General features: G+C 38.8%; 3 protein-coding genes across 6 annotated transcripts; 1 reads left to right on the forward strand and 2 right to left on the reverse strand.

Annotated features, from left to right (window-relative positions):
- The first annotated feature begins 1,347 nt into the window (after positions 1-1,347).
- On the forward strand, positions 1,348-4,479 carry LOC129779213 (serine-rich adhesin for platelets). 4 transcript variants are annotated; one of them, XM_055786556.1, is made up of 6 exons: positions 1,348-1,572; positions 1,992-2,049; positions 2,250-2,270; positions 2,359-2,481; positions 2,540-4,184; positions 4,242-4,479. In XM_055786556.1, exons 1-6 carry the CDS (start codon positions 1,521-1,523, stop codon positions 4,395-4,397), a joined length of 2,055 nt encoding a protein of 684 aa, XP_055642531.1. In that variant the 5' UTR covers positions 1,348-1,520; the 3' UTR covers positions 4,398-4,479. The 4 variants fall into 4 exon arrangements, with proteins under 4 accessions (XP_055642531.1, XP_055642532.1, XP_055642533.1 ...); XM_055786557.1 differs by having other exon boundaries at positions 1,992-2,040; XM_055786558.1 differs by lacking the exon at positions 2,250-2,270.
- A 513-nt stretch (positions 4,480-4,992) lies between these two features.
- LOC129780140 (uncharacterized) lies at positions 4,993-5,491 on the reverse strand. The gene is made up of 2 exons (XM_055788120.1): positions 5,272-5,491; positions 4,993-5,192 (listed from the first exon to the last, which is right to left on the reverse strand). Exons 1-2 carry the CDS (start codon positions 5,489-5,491, stop codon positions 4,993-4,995), a joined length of 420 nt encoding a protein of 139 aa, XP_055644095.1.
- An 11,757-nt stretch (positions 5,492-17,248) lies between these two features.
- LOC129779419 (general odorant-binding protein 45-like) lies at positions 17,249-18,458 on the reverse strand. The gene has a single exon (XM_055786887.1). The coding sequence runs from the start codon at positions 18,395-18,397 to the stop codon at positions 17,459-17,461; it is 939 nt and encodes a 312-aa protein (XP_055642862.1). The 5' UTR covers positions 18,398-18,458; the 3' UTR covers positions 17,249-17,458.
- Positions 18,459-25,060: the final 6,602 nt, after the last annotated feature.

Raw genomic sequence — 25,060 nt, forward strand, 5'->3', positions numbered from 1 at the left:
TTTGTTTTTTAACAGATTACAATTGTATCGTGGCTTATTTCGATTATTTATGTCGTAAAAAGGCCCAGAGAGCAGTCGTATGCTTAGTTCTCGAAAACAGTAACATTTTCGGTGAAATTTTTATTAATTTGCGAATATTCTCTCACAACATATACACCGACACTGGGAGCCTTCGTAACATCAACTTCATAACGTTAAAATAATGAAACTTTGTTTGAGAAAATGGAGTGAAAACGGCACATGGAAATATCACTTTTGTCCGTTTTTTTCGACGTGATTTTACAAATATTCACTGCACGCTATCACATTAGCCCTATATTCAGCGGGAACTCTAAAAAAATGTACGTTTTTAATTAAAAATCACTTCCTGAAAATAGCATTTTCACATGGATGCAGTGGGCAATCAAAGATAAACACAACGACTGACGTCACTATTTGAGAAATAGTTATGGCAGCGCCTGCTATGTCACTCTTCCTCTTCATCTTCATTACCTTTTTTCCAGGACATTGGGAATTGTCCAAGAGCTCCTGATTTCAATAACACAATGTCAATATTGACGCAAAATTGATGACAGATGACGTGCCCGAAAGCTATGTTGTGATCATTTGACACAATTGTTAAACTTTATTAGCAAAGACGAATCTTACGGCGTGAATAAACCTATTTTTCCAACCACCATTCCCAAAATTTTCTGGTACTGTGAGAAAGTGTTTGAACCGAAGTGAATGAGTATTTGGAAATTTCAAGTCACTATGTATCAAACAGTAGGGGATTTACAAAAGTCAAACATTTTCAACAAATCTAACCCTGCCAACAAGGCCTCTAAGGAATCTGAAGAAATTCTTATGGAGTGGAACGCAAATTCCAATATTTTTATAGCCATGCGTAATAATGATTCGTTTTTTATGCTTTTCTCATGCTATTTAAATAAATTGTCACATTTGAATAATAATACTTAATTGAAGTTTTATAACAGTTAAATGTGTGTTGGATGTCCAAATTTTTGCAGGTACAGAACTTATTACGATTCCAGATTCCAAAACATTTCAAGCATTAGATTTTGCGTTACAGTCGCCCGTATCAGAATACAATTCCTATAAAAATTCGGAACTCTCAGGAACTATCGTTTTGCTTTCTGAGAGTTCCATCTTTTGCTGTAAAAATCGATTTGCTGTGAAAATTATATCAGCGTTATTTTCTTGCAAAATTCTGTTCCATATTTTGTACCGAAGGCTCGTCAGGAGCGCATGGCTCCCGAAAGGTCATCGTTGCCGGGTCACATTTTAGAACAAACAGTACCGATTACGGCAGTACGCAATGACTTTAATTCATTCAATAATTCATATAAAGCGAGCAGTTCCATCTGGGCCGTGTTACAGAGCGGATGTTTCCACATTATCCTGGAAAATAAGAACTGAGTGGAATATTCTTGGAGTGAAGTTACATTGAAATCTTTTGCGTGCAAAGTAGTTAGACTTAAGAAATTTGTATTGCCATAGTGACAACACAAGTGATCATAATGTTGAAATCCACATTCGTTATCCTGCTCATTCTGGGATCATGTTTCGCAGGTAATCATGGGACCATGTGCGGTTTGATATCAGTGTGATCGTGAGCTATTCGTGATATTCCATAACTCATGTTCTTCTGTGGATTATGTGAAGAAAGAGCAATTTGGTAGCAGCTCCATCATATATTCATTAAGTCATCGAATTCAACTATTTCCGTCAAGATGACTCTCAGAAAAATTGCAAAGAAATGCCAAGGAATGATCGAGTGATCATATAGGTCATCAGTGTAGGTCAGCTTCTGAAACAATACTTGCTGATAAACTATGTATGAAGTATTGGAATATATTGGCGCCATGGAACAAAAATATAGAAATACAATCCAATGTGAATTAAATGAGTGACATTGATTGTTCACAAATTCGTTCTCAATCAGTGTAAAAACTACTATCAATGCAATATTTTCATTGTTTTCATTGCAGATATCGCAACGTGGAATTCCGACCGCACAGAGTTCAACTTGAATAATAAGTATGACCAGTAAGGATTTTTATCGAATATCTTACTTTTTCTAATAATATATCATCGCGACGAGAAGAGAGGATCGCTAATCAATGGTCTTTCCGTTAATTTTTTCTTCGTTGTACATTTTACACCGTAATAAACTATTGCATGATATTTGCGTCCGCATGAAATTGCTGCTTCCCCATAACCGCTGGATTGGTCCTCAACTCTTCCAGTTTAGATAAAATAAAGGGGCAGTAAGTATGTGACTTCACTATGAATAGACGTTGAGCCAACTTGTAGTCATTCGTTAATCCAGTTTGTTGTTAACTGTATTCATTACAGACATTATTCACAGCATGAGGCTTCTGTGCACGCGGCTCGCAAGGGAGCAGCCGAGCGACTTGCGAGGATCAGTGCTGGTTCCGGTGGAACGCAATGTGGAACCGCCTGTTACAGTAGTTCGGGGTATGTTATACAATTTAAATCTGATACCAAGATAAAATTCAATAAAGAATACCTTCAGATTTTCCGACAACAGTGATACTGAAACGCTTGGTCAGGGAATCGTAGGTTTTACAAGCGGTTCAACTGGCTCAGGATCAAGTAGTGCGAAGTACCAATCCAGTAGCTCCAATTATGAAGCGGCGGCTGCGGCCTATCCTGTAGCGGAGAGTTCCAAGTCCAGCTATGTCCGTTCCTCGCAAAGACAAAGTTCGTCACGTGTGGGTTCCGGTTCGAATTATATCGCCGCCACGGATGGACTGAAGACCAGATCGGGCTACGGAAGCGATAGCGACGCGACTGTTGTGCAATCGATTGTCGTATCAGCCTATCCGATCGGACAAGAATCGGTTCACAGCAGCTATGTTGGCGCAAACAGAGATGCTTCTTCGGGAATTTATGCGGTGCCAGTGGATTCCACTGGTTCATACAGAACTAGAACTAGCTACACATCTGCTTCAGGAAGGGATTCATCTTCTTTGGTTCAACCTTCGGTACCGGTATACACTGCTGGAGATCACTCATCAAAATTCGTCGCCAGTGGACAGGATAGCCACCAACGCTACACTCCATCCAACACGTATGTGGTTTATCGCAAACCCGTTCCCGTGTACGCACCAGTGAGTTCTGACGCGGTTGTCTACACCCCGGTGAAAGTAGTCTATCCCGCGCGTACTTCTACCCAGTATTCAGAAGCTGAAGAGCAGCAGCAGCAGCAGTCATTCTCCACGGTTGCTGTTCCACAACCACAACCCGTTTATAGCACCAGCGCATCCAATCGTGCTGCACTGAGTTCCTCCAACTACCGCTCGTCAGCTGGATACCGACCGGTCTACCAACCAATTTACAGCAACCATCTGGGTTCGGACCGAGCGGAGGAATCCCAGCTTCGATTGACGGAAAGTGTAGCACCTGTAGCCGTTGTCCCAGCACCAATCATCGGTTCCTCGTCTTCATCAAACCGACACGAAGAACGCCATGAGGACTATTCCCGTAAGGGCAGTGTTTATGTACCGGTTTCAGTGAACACTGGTGCCGCAAAATATTCCGCACACGATCAACATCAGATCCATTCTGGATCTTCATACGGACCAATCGCTCCCGTTGGTGGATCAACGTCCGAATCATCTTCAAAATATGCCGGCCATGAGCAACAAAAGAGCACGAGTTCGTACATCCCAGTGGTCGTTCAACCTGCAGGAACATCCAGCTCTTCATCTTCGCAGTATTCGGCTCAAGAACAACATCAACGACATCAAAAACTGGCCGGCGACTCATACTATCCAGTCAGTAACGCAGGCTACACCGGCTCTCGATATTCGGCTCATGATGCACAGAGTGCCTACCGTCAGCAGCAGGCCGTTAAGGGTGGTAACTATGGTCCATACCCAATCACCGATGACGCGTTGGGAAGACGTTTCGGGGCTACCGGCGCGGAACTTGGTGCCGGAGCTGATTTGGGGGGATTGATGAGCGAAGCGGAACGGTTGGCTAAGTTGCAAGCGAAAAATGCGTACAACGGTGCAGTGTCCGGCAGTTCTGCGATAGACACGGAAAATCGGTTCAGCGGTAGCAGTGACAGCGCAAACAACGATAACACCCTTGGAGGTGGCTTCCAGCGAACTAAATCTTGGTCGAGTAGTTCGAAGTGGGCTTCGGGACAAAAGGTAAGGAAGGTTGTTTGAAATGCGTGATGCGTGACACTTTAGTTTTCTTTTTTGCAGTACGGAGATGACGGAAAGATCAAGTCGTACAGCTCGCTGTCGACGGCGGAGAGCGAACAGCATAATATCAATGGGAAGAAGACTGGGTACAAGGCCGCTACCTCCACCCTGGAAGACGACGGAAAGGTCAGCACGTACAGTTTGCATACACCGTAAAAGTTCTGCCGTTTGCTGTTGATTAGTTAGAAATAGTAATATTGTTCATAAGATTTTTCGACTGAATCAATTATATTTCATTGCCTGTTCTCATGAATCAACTTGATTGTCTTTATCACTCCATCTTTTTTTCCGGAGACTGTTTCGCGATGACAGTGGTACAGTGTCGACTTCTGGGGGCGACTTTCAATTTGGTGCCATAATTTGGGTTCCAAACTCGATAGTGTAATATCTATCAGATTAGAAGTCCCGAAGCCAGTTTGAAAATGTTAAAATTTAAATGAAAACTTTACACTGACTGGCACAGACAAAATCCATCCCCATTTGAAATCAAAGTGTTCCAATATTAAAATTTTTTTTTTAAACCTTTGGGTATTCCTATCAATAAAGGAAGATAATTAGTAGACCATCTTGCCAATTCAGTATCGTTGAAAATGGCTTTTGCTCCTAAATGGGTACTTTTAGGGTATGTCACAGAAAATCCTCTTCATGGTTTCTTTGAAAAAAATATTAAAAACAAATAATAAATAGTTGATATGATCCCTTTTGGCTTCGATAGCCAACCGGCAATGCTTTGGCATACTCTCCACGAGGATCACGAATCATGTTGGGGATCCAGCTCGTCCCAAGCCTTCTTCAACGCAGCAACATAGTTTTGCTTGTTCGTAACGTTAGATTTGTCCACCTTGTTGTTCAAAATCACCCATAAATTCTCAATAGGACTCAACTCCGGGCATTGGGGTTTGGTAAGATTCGGGGTGATCGGAAGAATGCTGGTGTTTTCTTCGTAGTATGCTTCGGATCATTATCTTGCTGAAATGTGTAGTTATCCTCCAGCCCCATTTTTAGCGTGGATTCTTCCAGGTTCTCGCACAAAATGTCGACTGTCGATTCATGATACCGTTGACCAGCGCTAAGTTTACAACCCCAGCCCGCGAGAAACAGTCCGACACTATGATGCTTCCACCACCGTGCTTCAAAGTCGGTTGTAGATGCCGGTCCTGGAAGTCCTCGTCGCTATTCCGCCACGCTCGGAATCTCGGGATCGAAGTCACCTGACAAAAACTTTTAGAACTCCAGAGGCTTGTTGACATGATCTGTCGCAAACTGGTTGGTTTTTTTGTTTATGTTTCTGAACATCGGTCGCTTTTTGGCGAAGTAGCTCTTCAGGTTCCGTTCTACCAAGCGTCGTCGAATGGTGTGATTTGAAAGGTCCAGATCCAACCTTTCTTTTATCGCCCGAAAGGTCGTTCGTGGGTTTTTCTTTACATCAATTTATTGGCGTGTCTGTTCTTGCAGCAATCTGACGTTTCGGTTCTCACGGTTGATTGGCCACCCTGCCGAGCATCTGATGCTTCCGAATGACCAGCTGGACCGCACAACGGCGTACGCTATACTTCTCAGCAATGTTTCATTGGGACTTCTTAAGTTGGGAACAACTATTATGTTTTGCTTCCTCAACAAACCCTTCTCCATTTGTTCATAATAATGTGATCGACACTTCATGAAATCTGAACCGTCACTTTCAATTTACGAAGAATGTCATTACTCAAATTAGCAACCTTTTCCCCAAGATTCTTTTACATGAAATCTTCCATATTCCAATTCGTCACTTTATTATTATATACTGCCAATTACTGGGTAGAAACGAACTAATTTTCGAGTTTTAATTCTCTATATAATCAGTGGCGTACCGTGATCGGGTGACACTGGGTGTCTGGTGTCACCCCTACAATCGAATTTTGTTATCCAGTACACTGGAGTTGCTTTTTATGCGGGGATACGTGCGGCGTAAACAAGAACCGCGTAAATTTCAAAATCCGTGTAAAAATCTAACAAATAGTGAATTGTTAGTTTTTAGAATTATTATTATTGTGTTGTTTTAGGTTCTGGAATCCATGGCCCCCAAACATGTTCACTGTCAAATGAAACTTGTTGCGTTCAATTCGGTTCAGCCATTTCCGAGGAAACTGAGCCACAAAATTGGTTGTCTAGTCAAGCAAAAAAGTTCTCTTTCATGGTGCTTTTTTGTAAAATTGAATGAAATTGACAAAAAGAACCTACTGATGATTATTGATCGTGTCATATAGAAGGTTTCCGCCTAAAACAGTGCTTTTTCAGAAGTCATCTCAGCGTGATTTCCCTAATTCTTTTAAGAATCCTTCGAAAACCTTCAGAAAGATGGTGACTACATCTTTAAAAGAAGCCAGGGGAAAAATTTGTAGCACAGTGCAAGTTTTTGGAATTTGATTTTGGATTTAAATTTTAATAATTGTATTCGCAAAAAAATTACACAGCTGTCATCGATATAAAATCGAATGTTTGGCATTCGATATTGAGAAATTCGCTTAAAGTTTACAAACATTTTCATACACAATTGAAGAGTTGAACAGTAAACAATATGCTAAATTACGTAAGCATGATAACACATTATCAAAGGAATCATTAAATCTTGGAATTTCTATAGCGAGGAGTATTTCTGACGGATTGCGCTCCTATTTTCTTTCAAAGGAGAAATGTCCTGTGCGATTAATTTGAAACCTCATACGTTAAACTACTACCTAATCTACTTGAGTTCAGTTGGTGGCTTTTCAAACGTTCATTGCCTTGTTGAAAAAGACAAAGTATCTTCCACTGAATTTTCGGTTATTTCTGATGATTTCATTAGTGTTGTTAATATTTATTTATTTATTAATATTATATTTCATCCGACAAGTATGTCTTAATGAACAAAAGTGTAGTGAAACTAGCTGAACAAGAAACGCTTAATTCTACTCTTAAATTCGTTAATCGTGATATTAAAATCAAACAAATGGGCAACATCGTTGAAGCATTCCATCATTAAACGTATTGGTTCGTGGAGGGAGTAGTCTCGACGTCTGAACGGCAGGCGAAGGAAGTCAGTGTGACGAAGAGTATAACCAGGAACATTGATGGCGATTTGCGCAAGTACGTTTGGAGCATCAATTTCGGCGACAAGAAGTCGAGCGATGAATATTGCCTTAGCCCGTTTCCGCCTTTGCTTCAGCGTTTCCAACCCTATCAACTGACATCGATGTTCGTTCTTCTTCTTGAATGGCGTTAACGTTCCCTTGTGGAACTTTTGCCGTCTCAACGTATGCATTAACTAGCGTCATTTATTAATACTTGGTCGAGATTTCTTAAGCCAAATAACACGCCTTGAATGTATTCCGAGGGGCAAGCTCTTGAATACGCATGACCACAGTGCAAGTCGAAGGAAATTTCTTTGACGAAAAATCCCCCGGCCAAAACGGGAATCGAACCCGAACACCCGGCATGATAATGTGAGACGCTAACCACTCGGCCACGGGTGCACTGATCGATGTTCGTACGGTGGCAAATTCAGCGGATCATTCCATGGCAGGAGACGTAGGGCGAATCTGACGAACCTTCCCTGAATTGATTCGATGCGAGCAGCCATAGTGCTACGATAAGGGTCCCATATTAATGAAGCGGTTTCTAGAAACGGCCGAACCAAGCACGAATACAAGGATCTCAGCGTGTAAGGATCTCGGAATTCTCTGCTCAATTTGCTCACAAATCCCAATCGACGACGAGCCTTGTCTATGATGTCTTCGTAGTGGTTCCGGAATGACAGAGCTGGATCAAGGAAGACACCGAGATCTCGAATCGTTTGAACTCGACTTAACACTTCGTCCCCGACAGTGTATTCGAACGACAAGAGGTTCATCTTGCGGTGGAAGCTTCTGACAGAGCATTTTGGTATGCTTAGTTGCATCCTGTTTACGCGACACCATGCAGCGAATTTATCAAGCAGTTTTTGAAGTTTACGACAATCTTCAATGCTGTTGACGACCATGTACAGCTTTAGATCATCAGCATATACCAGGCAACAGTCGGCTCCAAGATACACGATGGCATCATTGATGAACAGTGAGAATAGCAGCGGTCCCAAATTGTTACCTTGAGGAACTCCGGAGCTGCTTTCAAACCAGGTTGGGGTGCAAGAGCCAATTTTGACTGCTAGTTTTCTAGTGAGGAAATATGAGCGAAGCCATTTAACGAGCCTTACAGAGAAACCAAGTTTTGCTAATTTGGCCAGAAGTATACTATGGTCAACCTGGTCGAATGCTGCTTTGAGGTCGGTGTAAATGGCGTCAATCTGTCGGCCCTCTTCAATTTTGCTAAGACAGAAGGATGTGAATTCACACAAATTTGTAGCGACACTTCTGCCAGGAAAAAATCCATGTTGGTTCGGGGAAATGTAGTGTCTCACCTGACGAAACATGTGTTCCGACATAATTATTATTTCAAATAGCTTTGAGCAAGCACTCAGCGATGTGATGCCCCGATAACACCGGACATCGTTTTTGCTTCCTTTTTTATGCACCGGAAACATGAACGATGCTTTCCATCGAGTCGGGAAGGTTGCAGTTCTCAGAGACAAGCTGTACAAATGAGTGAGTGGCTGTTCCAGATGTTCGAATCATTTTTTCAGAACACACGCTGCAATTCCATCTGGTCCAGGCTGATAGGAAATTTTTAATTTCTCGACCGCTTTTCGTATCCCTTCTGATGATAGTTCAGGTGTATCAGCGTCTGCGCTCCCAGCAGGAGTTAGTTCCAGAGCAGCTTCAACGCTGTCAGAGGTGGGGTTGAACATCGAACTGAAGTAGGAAGCAAAAAGCTTACATTTATCCGAAGAGCTGCCAGTCAGTCGTTCATCCAAATACATTGCCGAAGGTAGTGTAGACTCTTTGCGCTTAGATTTCACAAAATTCCAGAAGCTTTTTGGATTGCGTTTCAAATTTCGTTCCATAAAGACCACATGTTTACGATAGAGTTGACGGTTCAGGCTTCAGACGGCTGGCGAATTGGAACGACGCTTTGTTCGTTGATATACGATTTCTTCGGTAAATCTTATGCGCAGCGTTGCAGCGTTTATTCCTACGTCTAAGCTCAGCGTTTGACCAAGGTGGTTTCTGCGGGGGACGTAGATGTGGAACGAATAAGATGAAAGTGCGTTGAAGTATGAGAGTGAACTTCTCGACAGCATCATACAGATTTACACACTGGATCATTCGCGACCAGTCCACTGACAATAAATATTGGCCCAATCTGTTGAAATCAGCTTTCTTGAAGTTAAGTGCTTCGACGTCAAATTCATGGTCATTGAGCTTTAGTAAAGGCTTGTCAATTTCGATTGTACATGAGAAAGGTGGATGGTGGATGTCGGTTGGAACAAGAGGATTGTCAATTTCATCAATAGTCAAGTAGTTAGTTATCTCCTCAATGACAAATAACAGATCAAGAGTATTCCCGAAGTGGTTTTTTAGGCAGTTCATCTGCTACATGTTATTGGAGCTCATGCCGTCAAGCAGAACAGAGTTGGATTGAGTAATAGATGATATTGTGAGGTCCACGCAACATCTAGAATTATCGTTTCGAATCCATCGCAGTCCAGGTCTGTTGTAGTCACCGAATACAGCAACTGAATCATGCCCGGAGTGTGAGACTACTGATTCCATACAGTCGATATGGAGATTAGACAACTGCACATCTGACGCCTTATCTGGAGGAATATACACGGCACCAATGACAAGCTTATATTGTGACATGCTTAACGACACCCATACGTGCTCAATGCTATCTACGTTAGTCGGAATTAGACTGGACGGGATGGTATCCTTCGAGGAAAGGAAGTTATTAGATAGGTCGTAAGACTGTCGGAAATTTAGTGCGACCAAAACCTTTTTGACTTGGTAATCGAAGTGAACACATAAGCCACACCAGCACCGGGGTGAACTTCGAGCAGCAGAATATCGAGCCGCTGGATTTTGGCCGCCAACTTCACAAAAGTCGAGGTAACTACAACGGCGGAAAAAACAACTAGCAGCTGATAAATACCTAATAGTGCAATTATGGCAGCTGCACTAGATCTGGAAGCTGTGGATAGACGGGTGAATATGGAAAACCATCCGTTGGTCAAAGGAGGCGGTAAAAAGCTACTTTATTATAGGAGAAAGTCGATTCTGTTAATAGGCCGAGTGTTGTGGAAACATGGACATGGATGAGTTTAGAAGTTAATTTTCTAATTTTTAAGATGGTTTTCGATTAACAATGAATGTAGAAGAGCAAGACAAATTAGCGTGAATTGTGATTAACAAACGAAAAAAATATATATACATATTTCTATGTGATTAACAACTGAAACTGAATGATATTAAGGATATGCTAATTGTTCAATACAATTAATCTGGCGAGGGCTAATCAATGAATAGAATTATTAAATATAGGAAACATGATACTATTCCAATTGATTCACTGGATACAGAAAGCAATATTTCTTAAAGCCTATGAAACATTTTTACTATACTGTTTTTTGGATTAACAATGGAAGGTTGACTTAGGAGAATCACTACAGATTGTAATCAAGTCCATTTCTAAATGAACATAGATTGAAAGTAGCATTCGTAAAAAGCACTTCCAAATGAGGTTGATAAAAACATATTGAATGATTAGTGGACAATGATCAGAGGAATTATAATAATTGCGATAAAAAGTAGGAACAAAAAATCTGTGTTAGTTGCAAATAGTTGGGTGCAAATATTTTCAGAAATGGAAAACAAATTTCTGGAGTGTAAGAAATTCGTGAAGCTTACTATTCATATTTTGTGCCTCCCTGGTAGTACCGGACCAGTTGACAGTATTTTTGTACGATGAACACAGGGCACAACCAGACCGTCCCCCGTCCTACTCTACGCCACTGCTTTCAGATATAAACATCCAGCTGGGTGCATAGATGAACACAACACGGTAAAACAAATTTTCGCAAGTGTCTTTAATAGTACCAATTTAGGATGAAAAGTAATTTTTTTCTAAAAAATAAATCACTGATACTGAAACGGCAAATTGGTCTCCTTATTGCCAACTTTACGTAGTATTGACTGAAATGCCGAAAAGCTTGAAAAAACTTTTGATATTGGAATACTTTGATTTCAAAAGGGGGGTGGATTTTTTGCGTGCATTAGTGTACATCATGTTATTTAATTACTTGAAACACGTATTCCAGACTCTTATTTAACCATTTGTCTATACATTGCCGACATTTTTATTGAAACGTTTCATCTTCTATATATACTAGACAAAAAAAATAAGAGGAACAGAGTGCGAAGTCGGAAATGTTAAGCAATTTTTGACATGCTGTAACTTCGTGAAAAATTAACGCATATCGATATGATTTACATTATTTTAAAGCTCTAATTTTCAGGTATTATAATATTTTTCTGTTTTTTCAAAGCAATTTTTTGCTAACCAACTCAACAGCAAGTCCAATTAAACCTATCAACCAACTTTCATTTGGTTCCTAGAACGTTCCTGTAGGACCTTTCAATACAAGTATATATCAGTTTGAATTGAAAATTACCCCTTCGTCTTTGATGATGAATTATTCAATAAATAAAAATTGCACCACAAATCTAAAGGCATTCTTTAAAACTCCAATAAACTCTACACAAGGATAATTTGTGACTTTGACGAAAAAAAATTGCTCAAATTTTTTTGCATCGATTTAAAAAAAAATGCAAATACAGAATATTTATAGTGCTTTACAATACCTGCTGTATTCCTGCAAATATCGCAGTAAGTTCTAATGTTTGCAGGCAAATGTATTGTGTATTCCCTAAATATTTGTATGTGCGTTTCCTATTGATACGATTAGCCGTTTTTTCAAGTCGTTTTTTTCAAAGTTTGGAGTAAATTAGAGAAGCACTTCATCTCAAATTGTACCAGAAATACAGAATGCTCTGCTACTCTCAGAATGAACGACTCATAACTTTCGTCTTTATGAGTGTGTGGATGAGGAGTGCGTGTATGTGTGGAAATGTATACGTGTGAGCAGGGTTGCCAACTATAATTTCTTTAAATCAGGAAGAATGAAAATAAAAATCAGGATAAATCATAATGGGTTGTCCGAAAAGTTAATGTCGATTTTTAGGAAAACAAAAACATAATTTTCAGTCAAAACATTATAATTTAATTTTATATCCGTAGTTCTGTTTCACAATCTTTCGCCATCTTTCACACAGCTTAAATATTCTATCCGCCCAGAACATGTTTGCTTCCTCGTTGAAAAATGCTGCAAGCCATACATGTGAGAAACAAGTTGCTTGGTAGGAGCTCATAATACAGAATCCATTCCAAATCCCACCAGAAACAGAGTATATCTTTCCTCGGGCGAAGACCGGATATGTAAAAGAATTAATAAACATGACATAAATCCTCGCTCAAGCGGAAATGCTAGTGTTTCGTGTGTTTCCTTTGATCGTTCATATTTTTTCGGAAAAACCTACAGCATCACTATAGTCAATTGCAAAGAAATCAATATTCAAATTTTCACTGAATTCATCGTCCATGCTTTGGAATGAATCTTTACTCAACAAATGAGAAAAGCATATCAGTAGTGGAAGATTTATTGAATTTTTTTATGAATTTTTATGATATTTAATACGGTTATAGATATATTTACCTTACTCCCATAATTAAAGTTGATTCTACTTTGAATCGGATGAACAAATCACATTTAAAATCATTTTATAATATAACAGTATATAATATTGACTGTGGATTTAAAAATTTTCCCTTGAGTAATTTTACACTCCGAAACGTATTCCTACATTATCCTCAATAAGGCAATGTTGTTCTTCAACTTTATCTTGTTATAATTTCATAAATTCGTCAGACAGTCTGACGTTATGAAATTTTCTAGCATTGTTTTGGAAAGCCACGAAACAATTGAGGGTAGAGATAAAAAAATAAATACAGCTTTGCGTCTAGAGAATTTTACTTAATGTAAGATATATACAAGTGCGAACCGGAGAACTGTCATGACAGAAAACTTTGACATGCAAACCAGTATATTTATTATGAATAATGTAAAGAGTACATAAATCAGGAAAAATCAGGATAAATTGAGGTCAGGATATCAGGGAGCGTGCTAAAACAATTGTGCCAACAATTTATGGTCGACATGTACACGAAGGTAGAGAACGAACGACTGCGATTCGTACGACATAATCAACAAACTTGCGAGACGCTATCATAAGAAACGCCGACGTAGCCTTTGCTATTGTCGGGCCAAAACTCAATGCATTGTCGTGACATTACAGCTCGTGTGTTCAATCAAAAAATTAATTTCGGTCGAATTCGATCCCATATATTGCTGGATCTTCCGTTGGAATAGAAAAGCGAGAACTACCTCATACACACATTTATAGTTCGGTTAGTTGACAAAATACACCCTGAGGAAAACGATCGACTACTCACTCGTATTCTGAAATCTGATCGAGTCAGAAGTACCCGAACGAATCGCAATTTTGTACTCTGTAAATCCGTTCGAATCAAGTCCAATCGAGTTGTGCCAGGAAATTTTTTTTTGAAACTGCCTTCAAGTCTGCCAATCTGATAGAGTAAATTGCTCCTCGAAAACGAATGAATAAATTCGACATTTGTTTTGCGACAAGGCAAAGTGGCCACGTTTCATAGAACGATTGAATTTGAATCAAAAGGATTTAAGAATGTAAAAGTCGATTTCGATCGAAACGTGAAATTTGATCAAGCATGGTTTATCGCCCATGGAGTGAAACTTCTATCGCCTAGCATGCCAGATGGAATATGTACAAAGCGTTTTCTTAGAGATTTCACCAATACACAAACGTAGGGTGATATCCAATATATCAACAAAAAATACACTAAAGCTCTTACGATAATAACATCAACTACTAGAAAAAATTGACATATTATAGCATGAAAAAATATCGTTCCTATAGAATAAGAAGGTTTTCATGTGAGTTATGAATCACAGAATTCCTCAAAAATCATGCTATATTTGTTCAAAATTTGTAAATTATTTCATTGTGTCGTGATTTTAATTCTGGACAAATGGCTGCCACAATGGCGTTCATTTCTTTCATCTCGCTCCCTCAGCCCTCGCCCGAAAATCAATAATTTTGTGGAACAGTATGAAGAAAATGATCGTTTTCGCACACTTCCCATCAAATAATATCAACCAAACTCTAATCGATTACTCACAAGATATTAAATTTTCATCTGCTTTCGCACTGTATAGTGAAAAACGTCGGAAAACTCGAGCTAGTGATCTGAAAGTTTGTTTGTATTGGTGAAAGCATCGTTATTTCTTTGACACTGATGCCAGACAACATCATCAAAACAGCTATAAAAACCACTCAATAAATTTTTTTTCCTGAAACATAGCGTTTCATGTCATGAAAATCAATAGAATAAAATTGTGTTGATATCAATACAATTATTATTTTTACGTTCAATGGGTCTAACGGGTGTTAAATAAAAAATGAAAAAATTTTCAATCACACATAAAAAAAAATTTTTTTTTTCATCGATAGGCACGATAGGCACTAGGGCACTGAGTGAGCCAAAGAAATCCTCTATTGGGCAGCACTGGGGCAAGTTTGTTGGGTTACGATCTTTCGGCACGAACGGTATCTTTTTCTCCTCAAGATACGCCAGCGTCTTCTTGGCGAAATGGTAAGACGCCTTGTCCGGCCAGAAGACGTACTTCCCATCCGCGTGATGCTCGTTCAGGAACGGCAGCAGGATTTTATCGAGGCACTCTTCTCGATAGATTTGTTGGTTGATTGCCAGACCGCTCGGCTTGAACCAAGGCTTTGAAAAGCCCCGGTCGGAAATGGCGATGTACAACATAACCTTTTTTTTCAAAATTGTGCTTGAACTTGTATTTCACTTCAGGCGGTGTGGATGACTTGTCGCTGGAGTAGTAATTGTCATTTCCTGGAATATGTGTTTTGGACAGCGGAAAATAGCTTTCGTCGTCCAGAACGAAAAACGTCCCGCGGTATTTTTTGGTCATCCACCGACACTGTGATTTAACCGTCTCAATCTGCTCCTACGTGTACTCCGGCGACCTCGTCTTCTTCCTGCAGACGATTCCTTCCATCTTGAGGGTCCGATGGATCAATACGTGGGAGCAGCCATATTTCCGACCGGCGTCACGCAGGCTAGTTGGGTCCTTGTTGTCAAACAGCTTCTTTAACGATGTCTTCCTGTGCTTCGTCATTATCGTCACCGGACGACTACTTTCGACCTTCCGCTCTACGTTCAGGGAACCCAGGATACCGTACTGACAGGTACATTTTCTTCCTTAAAATGTGCCACCGTGAACTTTTTTCCTTGCTGGAAATGCGTTTCGTAGAACCGTACAATGCGTTCGCGGAGCACGTGCTGTTTCGACGCCATCTTTGCTTTGATTAAATTCAAACTAGCAAAACCAAACACGCCAACTGTTTCTAGGGAGCCCAAAGAGCAATTTTCTTGGAGAAAGAAAATTTTACGCTCTTTATTTGAGTTACTGAAAGGTATTGAAAAAATTCTCATTTTTTATTTAACACCCGGTATAATGTGAGTTTTAGCAAAATTGGGTAAGAAAATTGTATTGCAGATCTAGGAACACTGCCACGGCTACCTATGCCTTCAAAAACAGTAAACGGAAAAGTATTACATTCAATAAAAATGCCTCGGCCAACGATGAGAAGGGTAAAGGCTCTCCAACGTGAATATGTGAAAACAATACGATCAACGAAGGAAAATATTTAGGAATTATCAACATCCAGTTACTATGCGGAAGAACTTGTTAATACAAAAAAACCCCAATTCGCCTGTGTTATAAATTTGCTCATGTTACGCTCGCGTATAATCAGAATTTTACTTCATATGCAAATGCACCTTCTATATATATATTTATATTTGCAATGGTTCATCGGAACATATCGTTCATACATTTTACTTTAGTATTGAATTGTTATTTTTTTGTTTCAAATGTATTCAAAGACTCGTGTCAATGAAGCGCCACACTGATAAGTGAATTGATCTATTTATGTGTGCTTTGCTCTTCTCTCACAAACACTATTACCTCATTTTTACACGTGGGTTCTATACTACTACAATTGCTAGCTTCCACCTTCACCTTAAAATCATCCTCTGAATGTGCTTTATATTCCGGACATGGATTTGTCAAACATAAACATTTGTAAGATTTTTGCCATTTTTTGTCAACAGCTAGGTACAATTCGTGTCACTACACTGAATTAATACAATAGTATCTATCAGTCACATCAATTCAACATGCAAAAGATATGGTTTTGGTATGTCCGAATTTAAAAGCATTACTGTACCGATATAGATATTCCTCGACTGAATAGCCACGACGAAATAATACGGTTCCAAATAGGTCGGTCCATCAGCTTCATTAAAATTGTCTGGCTTATTATTGATTTCTAAATTTATGAATTAGACCCAGCAGTTATAAATTTGTCCGTTAAAAAGGTCAAACATGTCAGTTACGTGATTGAAATACATCGTATTTTGTTCGAATCGCTCAATTCCTTTTATCATCGATCGTTAAAACACTCAAACACACTTATAATCCATTGCTTGTGTTTTATTTAACATCCAAAATATTCACTAGAAATAATTTATATGACAGAACAACGTTAGCCTGATCAGATAGTTATAATATAAAATTGCTTTCAAAAACAATTTTCGTAAGAGATTTTCTCAACACATGCGAAAAAAGTGTTTTTCATTTAAATAGAATACTAATTTGATACGGGGAAGTTAATTTTCAATCATAATTTTATTTTTAATAACGTGTTCATTCCGCCTGAATATAAATTATTATCTTCGACACTCCCCCAAACTCGTAAACGAAGCTCAATGTCATCAACGTGAATATGAATCATGAGGAAGTATCCTTTTTTTATGATATTCACTCATTATTTCCGACTACTATTGAGACAAATAAATGAGAATGAAGGTTTTAGAGATTTCCTTTTGTGATAGGAATTGTATTCAAACTTATGTAAAACATTTTCTTCGAATTAAAAATATTTCTGCAAATAACAACTCGAACATTTCCCACAACTTACATACTAAACAAACTAGACATAAAGTGTGACAAGTTTCTACTGTGAATTATTTTCACCTTATCGTCAAACTATCATTTTAGGAACAAAATCCAATCAAACTTAACACTGACCATAGTAGCAACCCCGCGGCTTCCCCGTCGTTATATCATTACTCCGACCGCAAATGTTACACGTGGACGAGCCATATCTCCCGTAGGGAGCCGGCGATCCACAGCTGCCACAGTACGGCGTTTTGGGGGCCTTCAGGAGATCTTTCGCCACGCTCTTAACCATCTCCAGCGTTGAAACCAGGTGAGAAACGCACTGCTTGAACGTCTGATATGCTCGGGTTGGTTCTTCGTAGTACTGCCTCCGTATGGTAGCTTCACAGCATTGTGCCTCGTTCAACAGCTCCGGAACTCCGTGTTGCGTATAAAGACGTCCGAAGTTGGTACCGATCGGCGGTTCGTAGAAACCAGTCCGTACGGTGTACGTGAAGACTAGATTCGGAGCTTCCTTCAGGTCGAGAAACTTACCCTCGCTGATTTTCTCCAAAACATGACGGGGAACATTTTCAATGGCAAGAGCCTCCGTCATTAGCTGTCGGCGGGTATTATCGCGATACGGGATGAATTGTTCCTCCTCGACCACGTTTCCGTACTGGCGGTAGTAGCACAGGAACGAACTGTACGCTCGTCCAATGGTATCCCTATGGGGCAGATCGATCTTTTCCAGGCAGTCCCGGGTGCGATTTTCGTAGCAGGTGTCCGAATCGGTTGGCTTGAAGAAGTTCTTGAGCACATGCTGTTTAAGCTTGTTATTCTCGTCCCAGGCGTTAACGTTGATCAGCATACAGTGAACCAAGTTACGTATTTTTGGCTCATCCGGATATCCATTGCGGGAACATGAACCGATAGTGTCGTTTGACATATGCAGATACAGCGCACATTCCTGTCGAGCTGTGGCCAACGATTTGAAGTTGGGTGACTTCCAGTGTTCCCCACTAGCTATGGTTACAACGGTTAGCGTCACGATCGCGAGTGACGGGAAGAATAACATTTTGGCAGGTTTTGGTGAAGATTTGATAGGAAAGATAAAATATGATGAGTGTTGATATCAAGGTCCAATAGTGAACTAGCTTTCCCTTTGGGTAGTGTCTGCTTTTATATTAAAAGATATTCACAGATCTGTTGCTGGCCATAGTTGCCGGGGGGTGTTTTGAATTTTGGGGCACGCACTTAAGCTTCACACGATGTTTGTTTGGATGAGTTGGTTGAAATTGTTGTTCGTATAACACGTCGAGCATACGGCTGTGGATCCTATGACTTTTCTGTGTTTTGCTGCTTCGATTTACTTGACTCTTGTGAGATTCTAATTCATTGAAATAAAAAGATTTTGTTTAAACTATTCCATTTATAAATTCCCAATATTTGTTTTTACAAAAATATGCACTGGAAACTGTTAACTTCATACTAAAAATAAGTGGAAACATTAAAAGCGTAACCAGGCATGTATTGGTGTACCCCGGAGTTTGAGAACTGCAGCAATGGATCGGGTTTATTGGCGAAATATTGTGAATAATATCTAATCACTCCTGGGATGTAGTATCAATATAAATAAATAAGCCAAATCTCTAAAACGTCTATTATATGTGAATTTGAACAAACAGTTTGTTTTACAAGGTTGTTTGAAGTGTTATGATGTAACGATTGTATTTTTTTTTTCAATTCATTTATTTTCAACTGGCTCAGCAACGTTAAGCATCAATGAGCCGTGTTTGTGAATAGGGAAAAGCCCTTGTGAGTAGAACTATGCAAATGTTCTTTCTCAAAAAGGCATAAAAACCCTATAGTTTTTTCAAGAAATGATACAATAAATATAATTATATAACAATACATAATAAAATAATATTTGAGGATTCTTCTTGAGGATTTTTTGATAGAGATAACGACCTCCTTGAAGATTGCGTGCAAATGCGTGAATCTGAATGTTTTTAAGTTCTGAGGGAAATAGTTGGAGAAAAATGAAAACATTAAAACCGTAAATTATTGGTAAATAATAAAATTATTAATAACAAAAAACAAAAAAGATGGAGATGTAAACGATAATTAAAAATAACAGAAAAAAAAACACACATACTCATACTTGAAAGTGTATGGACTTGAGGAAATAATATATCCACGAAATATCATCGAGATTGCGTGAAACATTGGGTGTCATTCCCTTTTCGCGGAAATTTTCTATTAAAGATAACCTGTTATTTTGAAATTCAGAGCAATACCACACAATGTGATCAATATCGTGATAACCTATACCGCAAACACATAAGTTACTATCACTCATATTAATTCGAAAAAGATGTGCATTCGAGGAATAATGATTAGACATGAGTCTGCACACTACCCGTATGAAATCACGAGAATAATTATATCCTTTGAACCATGATTTGAGGGAAACTTTAGGAATGATAGAATACAACCACCGAACTTTATCACTTCCATTCCAACTTGTCTGCCAAGATTCAAGTGCACGTTCACGAGGAATATTGAGATATTCATTAAAAGTAATGGGCCTATGAAATAAGACTCCTTCCATAGCGCCCTTCTTAGCTAGAAAATCTGCTTTTTCATTTCCTGATATCGAACAATGAGAGGGAATCCATACAAAAGTGATATTAAATGATCTACTTATCAAAACACTTAAAAGATGTTGGATTCCAGTCAAGAAATACGAAGAATATCTAGACCTTACCGAACGAAGTGCCTCTAAAGAACTGAGACTATCAGAAAAGATGTAAAAATGTTCGGGTGACAAGGACTGAATATGTTGTAAAGCAGTGTATATCGCAGCCAATTCCGCAACAAACACCGAACAAGGTAAACTAAGCTTACGGAATGTGGAGAAGTTAATATTAAATACCCCAAAGCCTGTGGAACCATGAAGACTGGATCTATCAGTAAAAAAAAGTTTTGGTTGAGTCAATATGTTTATATCTTGACAAGAATATTGCAGGCATAACTATTTGGCGGAGATCACCTGAAATACCACTAACATAAACTTTCATTGTCAAGTCAAAATTAATAGAAGAATTGAACAAAATTGAAGGAATGGATTGGAAACCAGATGAATCCGATGGGCTTTCCAGGGTCAGAAATTCATGATATAGTAACATTCGCTTAGATTGAGTACCTAAGGTTAGCATTTTTTCAAAGTTTGCTATCACTATCGGATTGAGTGTTTCACAACGAATCAAAAAACGGAATGATAACTCGAAAAAGCGCACAGAAAGAGGAAGGATGCCAGCTAAAATTTCTAGGCTCATTGTATGCGTTGACTGCATACATCCTAGAGCAATACGCAATCAGCGATATTGAATTCTCTCCAGTTGCAGAATATGAGTACGGGCAGCGGATCTGAAGCAAAAACTTCCATACTCCATAACAGATAGAACGGTTGTTTTATACAACCTAATTAAGTCGTCAGGATGGGCCCCCCACCAAGTCCCTGTCATGGATCGAAGAAAATTTATTCGTTTCTGACATTTTTGTTTCAAGTAGCCTATGTGTTTACCCCATGTGCCTCTGGAGTCAAACACAACTCCTAAATACTTGAATGACAAAGAGAGCCTAATTGTTCTACCCAAAAGTTTAAGTTGCAGTTGAGCAGGATGGTGTTTTCTTGAAAACACAACCATCTCTGACTTTTCAATAGAAAACTCAAAACCCAATTTACAAGCCCAATCAACCAAATTATCAAGAGAAATCTGCAAGGGATTATACAGATCAATACTGTCTTTGCCCATTACCGACACTACACAATCATCTGCATATTGTCTCAAAGTACAGTTACCTGATAAACAAACATCAATGTCATTTACATAAAAGTTGTAAAGGATTGGACTGAGACATGAGCCTTGAGGGAGACCCATGTAGCTAATTCGTAAAACTGACGAAGAACCATGGGAAAAACTCATATGTTTTTCACGCATTAGGTTAAACAGAAAACTATTTAATTTAGGAGAAAACCCATTTAGATGAAGTTTTTCAAAAAGAACCTCAATGGAAACTGAATCAAAGGCACCCTTGATGTCTAGGAACACTGATGCCATTTGTTGCTTTTTACACAAGGCGATGTCAACCTCTGATGAAAGCAGAGCAAGACAATCATTAGTTCCTTTGCCTCTACGAAACCCGAACTGCGAAGGTGAGAGAAGGTTGTGGGATTCTATCCAGCTGTCTAAGCGACTTAGAATCATTTTCTCTAATAATTTGCGAATGCAAGAAAGCATTGCTATTGGTCTATAAGAATTATAATCAGACGCAGGTTTACCAGGTTTCAGAATAGCTATAACTTTGATCTGTCGCCACTCATGTGGAACAACGTTCTGCTCAAGAAAAACATTGAACAATTTTAACAAACGTTTCTTCGCATTATCAGGAAGGTTTTTCAATAAGTTGAATTTGATCCTATCTGACCTCGGAGCCAAATTGTTACATGACAGAAGTGCAAGCGAAAATTCAGCCATACTGAATGGAGGAGCAATATCATCAGATGTCTCCAGGAAGGGAGGTGGAGCGGGGGCTGAATCTGGGCATATCTTCTTGGCAAAGTAAAAAATCCACCTTTCAGAATATTCAATCTGTTCATTTGAATGAGAAGAATTTCTCATTTGTCTGGCAACTCTCCAAAGAGTGCTCAAAGAAGACTCTCGGGAAAGCCCATTCACAAAATTACGCCAATAACCTCTTTTTTTGGCTTTTATGAAGCTTTTGAATTTACGCTCCAGATAAATGTAATTGTCGTAACGATCGCAGGAACCCGATTTACGCCAATCCTTGAACGCATTCGATTTTTCTTCATAAAGATCTGTGCAATCTTGATCCTACCACAGATTAGGAGGACGACTGCGAAACGAATTCCCAGGAAAACGTTTCGTCTGAGCATCAATAGCACTATCATGAATCAATCCAGCTAGAAAATTATACTCTTCTAACGGGGGTAACTCATGAACTAATGCCACTGATTCTGAAATAATTGAAGAATATCTCTTCCAATCAATGTTTCTAGATAAATCATGCTGAACATTCATAGTTCCTGACGATTCAGAATAATTCGAAATAGAAACGGTAATTGGCAAATGATCACTTCCATGTGGATCTTGGATAACCTTCCAATAACAATCTAATGATAAAGAGGAAGAACAAAGGGATAGATCTAAGCGACTTGCGCGGCCTGGTGATGGAGCAATTCTTGTTATATCACCTGTATTCAAAATTGTCATGTTGAATTCATCGCATAGATCATAAATAGAATTAGCTCTGCGATCGTCAAAAGACTCACCCCAGCCAATTCCACGGTCTAAACGAATAATATTGAAATCATGGATGTTTAACACATTGTCCGAACGAAGCCATGTTTCAGATAAAGCAAACACATCACAATTAAAAAAATGGAGCATTTGCTTGAAAGAGTCAAGTTTTGGTAGAAGACTTCTACAATTCCACTGTAAAATAGTAGATTTCTCTGACTCATTCAATAAATTAGGCATCGAAATCAATGAAGGAGAGGAGGGGCCACTTTGAAACCATTTGCTTAGCTAACTGACTGATAGTAGGGAGCCAAGCAGAAATGAGACATTTCATTGAATCTGAAATTCCGAAAATATCAAAGATCCATCCAACAATCGAAGAAAAAGAAATACCTCCTGTAAATGATTGGGGTTCAGGAGCCGATTGAGAAGCGAATCTGGAATGACATGACAATTCAGGGAAATGAACGTCATAGTTAGAGGATCCCCAACCAGGAGGGTTATTGTTGGAAGGAGCAGAAAAATGAGAAGAAGCTTCTGGTTGATTAGAGGATAACCCTCTTTTTTTAGCAGGTTTAGAGGAGGAAGTATTTTTTCTCTTTCTAGCTCTTCTCGCGATTATTGGATCGAAAGTAGTATCCGATTCATCATCCTCTGATAAAACAGAGAAACGATTTTCTGAAACCTCGGATACCTGAGGTGAAGCTGCCTTGAGAATATCAGCAAAGGATCGCTTAGAACGATCCTTAAGTGATTGCTTAAGTTTAAAAGAACGGGATTTGTATTTAGGACATTCCTTAACTGTATGAGGAACATTTCCACAAAGAATGCATTTATCAGCATCCTTATTGCAAGTGCTTTCATCATGGTCGACTCCACATTTAGAACATTTAATTTTATTGCAACAGAAGGTTTTAGTGTGACCTAACTGTTTGCAATTAGTGCATGTCATAATTTTGGGAGTAAATAATCGAACTGGAAGACGAAGCTTATCAATGAGCACATAATTTGGAAGAGCTGTGCCCTCAAAGGAGATTCTGAAAGAACCAGATGGGAAATATTTCTTTTCGTTACCATCCATTAAAAATGAATTCAGGGATCTTACTTCCAAAATTTTCACATGAGGAAGTTTTACATCATGAAAAATACCCTCTGCGTTTTCGAAATCTTTTAGTTGGAGAGATTTTTCCGAAACCACACCATCGATTTCAACAATGTGTGCCGGAATATACACACGATATTCATCAGTGAATAAAGAATTATTAACAATCGCATTAGCGTCTTTGCAATCCGAGAGCACAACACGAAGTTTGTCTTTATTCACTTTTGTAGTTTCCAAGACACTTGAGTACTTAGACTTCAAGTCTTTGCAAATTTGGGTCACCCTTAAAGGTTTCCCTTTGGGACGGAAGAATACCACCCAACGTGTTTTCGATGATCCCGAAACGTTCTGGTATTGTCGAATTCGAGAAAGATTCTTGGAAGGAACATTCTCAATGATTGAATGCTGAAGAGAATTAATTGGATTTTGAACCGAGGTGAGTGAAACAGGATCATTTGTTGGTTGTGTCGAATTTTTTGTTGGGTTGGGTGTCGAATTTGACAGTGATTGGTTCTTCTTTTTCTTTGAAGGACGAACTTCAGAAAAACAATCATGAGGAGTATCTACGATGGACATATCAACATCGTTCCCCTCCATTTAGAAAAATTTATGAAACAAAACTGAGAGTAGAAAGAGCATAAAATGTCTAACACGTACAGAAGATAAAATAATTATATGTGTATTAAAAAAAAATTAAATAAATAAATAAAGAAACAGATAAATAGAATAAAACAAAACAAAAACTTAGCTATTTAAATTTTCCAGTGGCAAGAGATCTTCAAAAATCCTGCTCCAAGGTTCAATACAGCTTCACACACCGAAAAGTACTTGAGAATGCAAAAATCGAATATCTTCTTCGAGGAATTTCACTCGCTGAACAAATGGGTCCAGTTACTGCACTATTTCTTCCGGAAAAAGTTTTCAAAACGCTGAAATGTCTTAGAGAAAGAAACATCACAAAGAAAATCTGAAATATTCGTTATGATGAAAATTATACGTCACCTTTATTCCACGGCTTGCTGATGTATGAACGATTGTATTTGATAATATAAATAATGTTGATTAATTTTCAATAATATTCATGTACAATAACATTCTTGGGAGGTTTAATAATAGCGAAAATTTATACTTACATGAAAAACGATATTCAAGTAGTTTCATTATAAACAATAAACATAATCATTGTACGATCTACGATCAAATACTTAAACAGTAGGGTATCAAAGACATGTGGTGAATGTTGAAAATGGTGAATGGTGAATAAAACATAAAATGGTATTTTTATCATTCTTATTTAATTCGCTTTCTTCGA

Source organism: Toxorhynchites rutilus, chromosome 3 (assembly GCF_029784135.1).
Source record: "Toxorhynchites rutilus septentrionalis strain SRP chromosome 3, ASM2978413v1, whole genome shotgun sequence".
Classification (NCBI taxonomy): Eukaryota; Metazoa; Arthropoda; class Insecta; order Diptera; family Culicidae; genus Toxorhynchites; species Toxorhynchites rutilus.